At 45.2% G+C, this 4,865-nt stretch overlaps 1 protein-coding gene across 1 annotated transcript in view; it reads right to left on the reverse strand.

The window, feature by feature from the left end:
* Positions 1-3,790: 3,790 nt before the first annotated feature.
* LOC102815368 (zinc finger protein 699-like) overlaps positions 3,791-4,865 on the reverse strand; it is a 19,919-nt gene continuing 18,844 nt past the window's right edge. The window contains exon 6 of the mRNA XM_006869079.1: positions 3,791-4,060. Within this exon, the coding sequence (XP_006869141.1) occupies positions 3,791-4,060 (270 nt within the window). The remainder of the gene's footprint in view (positions 4,061-4,865) is intronic.

Genomic DNA, 4,865 nt, shown 5'->3' on the forward strand with positions numbered 1-4,865 from the left:
ACAGGGTTGCTATGAGTCAGAACCGACTCAATGGCACTGAACAACAAGAATTTAAGAAGAGTAACTTGTATGTGATAGGAATTCCAGAACAGGAAGACACCAAAAAACACAGAGAATGTGCTAAGAATTGACTGCACTCCAAACAGGATGTTTTTGTTATTAGCAAGTGCCATAATATTGGTTCCAACTTACAGTGACCCGATATAGGGTTTCTGAGGAGCAGCTGGTGGGTTTGAAATGCCAACCCTGTAGTTCCCATCCACTGCTGATCCTACAGAGCCACACCAGAAGTCCCCAGACAGAACTTGTTGTTAGGTGCCATCAAGGCCATACCAATTCACAGCGACCCTATGAATAACAGAAGGGAAAACTGAGAGGTCTTGTGCCAACCTCACAATCATTGCTACATCTGAACTCACTGCTGCTGCCACTGTGCCAATCCATCTCATGGGGGTGGGGGGCTGTCCTATTTTTCTCCAGCCCTCCACTTTGCCAAACATGATGTCCTTCTCCAGTGACTGGTCCCTCCTGACAATATACCCAAAGTATGAGAAGTCTGGCCATCCTGGCCTCCAAGGAGCACTCTGACTGCACTTCAGCCAACACAGATCTGCTGGTTCTATTGGCAGTCCATGGTACTTTCAATATTCTCCTCCAACACCATAACTCAAAAGCATCAATTCTTCTACGGTCTTCCTTATTCACATGCATATGAGGTTATTAAAAATACCATGGCTTGGGTCAGGTGCACCTTAGTCCTCAAACTGACATCTTTGCTCTTCAACAATTTAAAAAGGTCTTGTGCAGCAGATTTGCCTAATGCAATACATAGTTTGATTTCTTCATTGCTGTTTCCATGAGTGTGGATGGTTGATACAAGCAAAATGAATATCTGAATAACTTTAAACTTTCGCCCATTTATATGGAAGCTATTTATTGGTCCAGTGGTGAGCATGTTTGTTGTCTTCTTTACACTGAAGTGCAATCCATACCGAAGGCTGTGGTCTTTGATCTTCATCAGACAGAATAGAACCTCGCACCTCTCCCCCCGAAAATCAAGACATAATCAAACTTTCAAGACCCAAAGACAAGGAAAAAATACTGAACGCAGCTCAGGAAAAACTACAGCTATCTACAAAGGAGAACTAGTAAGACTAAACTATGATATCTTAGCAGAACCCAGGTAGACAAGAAACCATGAAACAACATAGATAAAATTCTGAAAGAAAACAAATTACCAACCAAGAATCATTTTTTCCGGCAACACTGTCCAACACATAAAATGGTAAAATCATGTTATTTTGAGACAAACAGAAAATTAAGAGAATGTGTAAAGATTTGTTAAAAAAAAAATTAAGAAGAAGAAGAAGACCAACCTTACACAAAATACTAAAGAGAGTTCTATGGACAGAGCACCACCAACAGCAGGCAACACCCTGAGAACAGCATGACAGTATCACGTAGACTCAACCAAGATATTAAAGTAGGCAAAGGAAAACACACCCTAACACTAGAAATGCAAAACCAGTTACAAGAACAAAAACCATAATGTAAAAAGAGACAATAATGTATGCAACAGAACTTCCAAGTGAAGAGAAAATCAAACAGATTTCAAGAATAAAACTCACATAGCCCTAATTGTAACCTGAAAACTGAAAGAGTGACTCCTGTTATGCGGTTGTTGGTAAGTGCCATCGAATAGGTTCCGACTCATAGGGACCCTGTACAGGTTTCCAAGGAGCGGCTGGTGAGCTTGAAATGCCAACCTTGCACATTAACCTGCAGCGCCACACCCTGCTCCCAGCCCTAGCCAAAACCTTATCCTTAACACCAACCCTTGTCCGAACCATAACATCAACAACACACACAGTCCTTATCTTAGCCTGGAGTCCTGGTGGGGCACTGCAGGATAAGCACTGGACCACAAGGTTGGTGGTTCAAAGTCACTAACCACTCCTTGGAAACCCTAAACAGGATTGCTATGAGTTGGAACCAACTCAACGGCACTTTAAGAACAGGCCTAGCCTAGAAGTAACCATAAACACAGTCCTTGGGAGTCCTCGTGTGGTGATGAATGCTCTGGACTGCAAAGTCAGTTTCAACTTCGAGGTCAGCAGTTCAAGCTCACCAGCAGCTCCTTGGAAACCCTGTAAAGGGTCGCGATGGGCTGGACCAACTCGATGACACTTAACAATAACAACAGTAACCTTCCCTCTTTACCTCACTCCACAGACCCACCCTCCCCCACAAATGATGTCAGAGACCTTACATGTCATCCAAATCGTCTCCCTCTTGTTAGCATTCGTTAGGTGAGCTCAGGACAGTGACAAGCCCCAAACAGGACAACATAAAGAGACCTCTCCCATGAACAAGGCTCTGTCACTTTCTTTGCCCCAGCAAAACCATATGAGAGGTGGAGCTACAGTTTTAGGAAAGATTCTAGTGTCTGAGTGAAGTCAAGGCCACTTGATGGGATAGGATGGGTCTGGAAAACCTGGGACTTAGCCATCTCTGGAAAGGAGCTTCTGTTAATTAATATTTGATCCCAATGTACAAGGTGAGATGTTAAGTACCTGTGATCAAATAAGGCCTTGATAGTCAAATAAGCCAGGTGACCCAGGCATGCCAGGTGTGCAAAACTACATATATAGAGAGAATAAGGTCTTAGTGAGAATGGAACCCAGTATGGAGAGTTAGCTACTAGGGCTGTTCAGCCACCTACTCCTTCATAGAATAAACACAGAGCACAGAGGTGGGCCCCCACCAAGTCATATAAAACCAAATCTGCTTTTTCTAAGAAATACTCAGTTCTATGATAATATCGGAGTCCTTGTGTATATCGGTGGGTTAATGCGCAAGACTGCAAAGTCCTTTGAATTGCAAGGTCGGTGGTTCGAGTTGACCAGCTGCTCCTTGAAAACCCTATACAGAGTCTCTTTGGGTCAGAATCGACTTGATGGTACTTAACAACAACAACAACATGCTACTATCATTTTCTAGTTCATTTCTCAAAGTCTACTTTATTGTGTTCTCTAAACCCAAGTCACAGGAATGGCAGTGGAAACAAGACACTAAGCAGCCTGAAGGCAGATGAATGTTTGGTGCACACTGAACTGACAGTCACAGCATTTGAAATTCTTACTTTTGAGTCCATGGCTGTGTGATACCGTCGCCCTCACTCCCAGCTGCCTAGACTGGAGTCCTTCTCCCTGTGGTGGGCTCCGACCTGAAATGGGAGAAGGAGGGGAGAAGACAGTGTTGAGGAAAGAGAGTGTGGCAGGTTCTCCACCTTCAGCCCTTCATCCGGGCTGATTTCTAGGGAGCAGCGTGCCTTCTTGTTGCAGAAATGGTGGTTCAACCACTGGCATCCAATCCCACAGATTCAGCCTCAGTGGACCCTTCAGATCCTGAACAAACACTGGGTGTGAGGTCTCTACAAACCCTTCATCCCCTGCCTTTAGATTGTGAAACCTCCTCAAGTTTTACATATGGTTCTAAATTCACATACTAACTCCAACTCAGAATTAAAATGTTATTTTTGAGTTTCAAACACCTGTAATAAACGAAAGAGAAATACTCCCCAGGAGGACCTGACTGCGCATGCCCCGCACTGCCCCACCAAAGTCCTGCCCTGAAGCAGCCTCGGAATGAACCCGGAGCCCGGGGAGCAGGGACTGGAGGGGCTGAAGCCAGCTGTGCGGACTCAGGAGAGACCCCGAGCCCGGACATCCCGGAGGCCCTGACTCTGCCCGTCTACGATGCACCGTGTCCCTGGAGGACGCACACGACATTACCTGGGAATGCACCGAGACACAGCCAGGCTTCTCCGGGCCGAGTCGGACCAGCGCGGCTCCAGGAGATGCCCCGGTTCGGGAGCAGCCCCGGGACGACGAAGAGGCCGGCCCTGAGCAGGCGAGCCGGAGTAAGCAGCTTCGATCCCAGCAGGGCCTCCTGTGTTGCCTGCACTCCGGGAGCGGAACAAACGAATAAGGGCATCAGCGACCGCGGAGACCGAAACGCAAAGGAATATGGCGCCGGGCAGTGACGCCACTTCCGCTTCCTGAGATGTGCGTTGAAAAGGTCAAAGGTACCCGCGTGAGAACCGGAAATGGGGAATTTGTCCTGATTAAACTCTCTGATATCCAGTTCCTTCTCCTGGGTTTTGGCTTAGGGCTGTTCTGTGTGCATTTTAAGCCTAGATAAACGTCTGTTTATGTAATTGGGTATATAGCCTACAACGCAGATACCAGTCCTCAAAGATTTCTACTATCTTTAGGAAACATAAATAGAGTTGGAATTTTCATATTTGTACCTTTGAAAACAAATTGCCAAGTTCTCTAGACAGTTATTCGGTTTTCCAATAAATAGTCATTCTGTACACTTCTCTCATGTCTGTTAAGTTAGCTTCCGTGTCACTGACTCCTGTTTCATGGTTTGTCTTGTGTCTCCCGTTACCCTAGAGGAGGGCACCAGCTGTGTAAACCTAGACTGAACTCTCCAAGAGCTGAGAACCGGGAAGAAAGGAGATTTTAGAGTAGTCAGATATAGAACCAATCATTGTCAGGAACAGCATTATAAACAGTGAAGTATTTATGGAAATGATGAAAATAAACATTTTACCTTTTTATGAAGCATTGTTAAGTGTTGCTGAGTTGGTTTTGTGAGAATGAGTGTCTTTTCTTAAAAATTGTTATAATCCTGTACATTGTATTTGGGTGACCTTTCTTTTACTTTTTGCTATTTCCTGAAGTCAGTAGGGACTGTATGACCTTTTACTTTTTACTACTTCCTAAAGTGGGCGGTTCAAGCTCACCAGCTACTCCTCGGAAACCCTCCACAGGGTTGCTATGGGTCAGAATCAACTC

The sequence above is a fragment of the Chrysochloris asiatica genome, unplaced genomic scaffold (genome assembly GCF_000296735.1).
Source record: "Chrysochloris asiatica unplaced genomic scaffold, ChrAsi1.0 scaffold00125, whole genome shotgun sequence".
NCBI lineage: Eukaryota > Metazoa > Chordata > Mammalia > Afrosoricida > Chrysochloridae > Chrysochloris > Chrysochloris asiatica.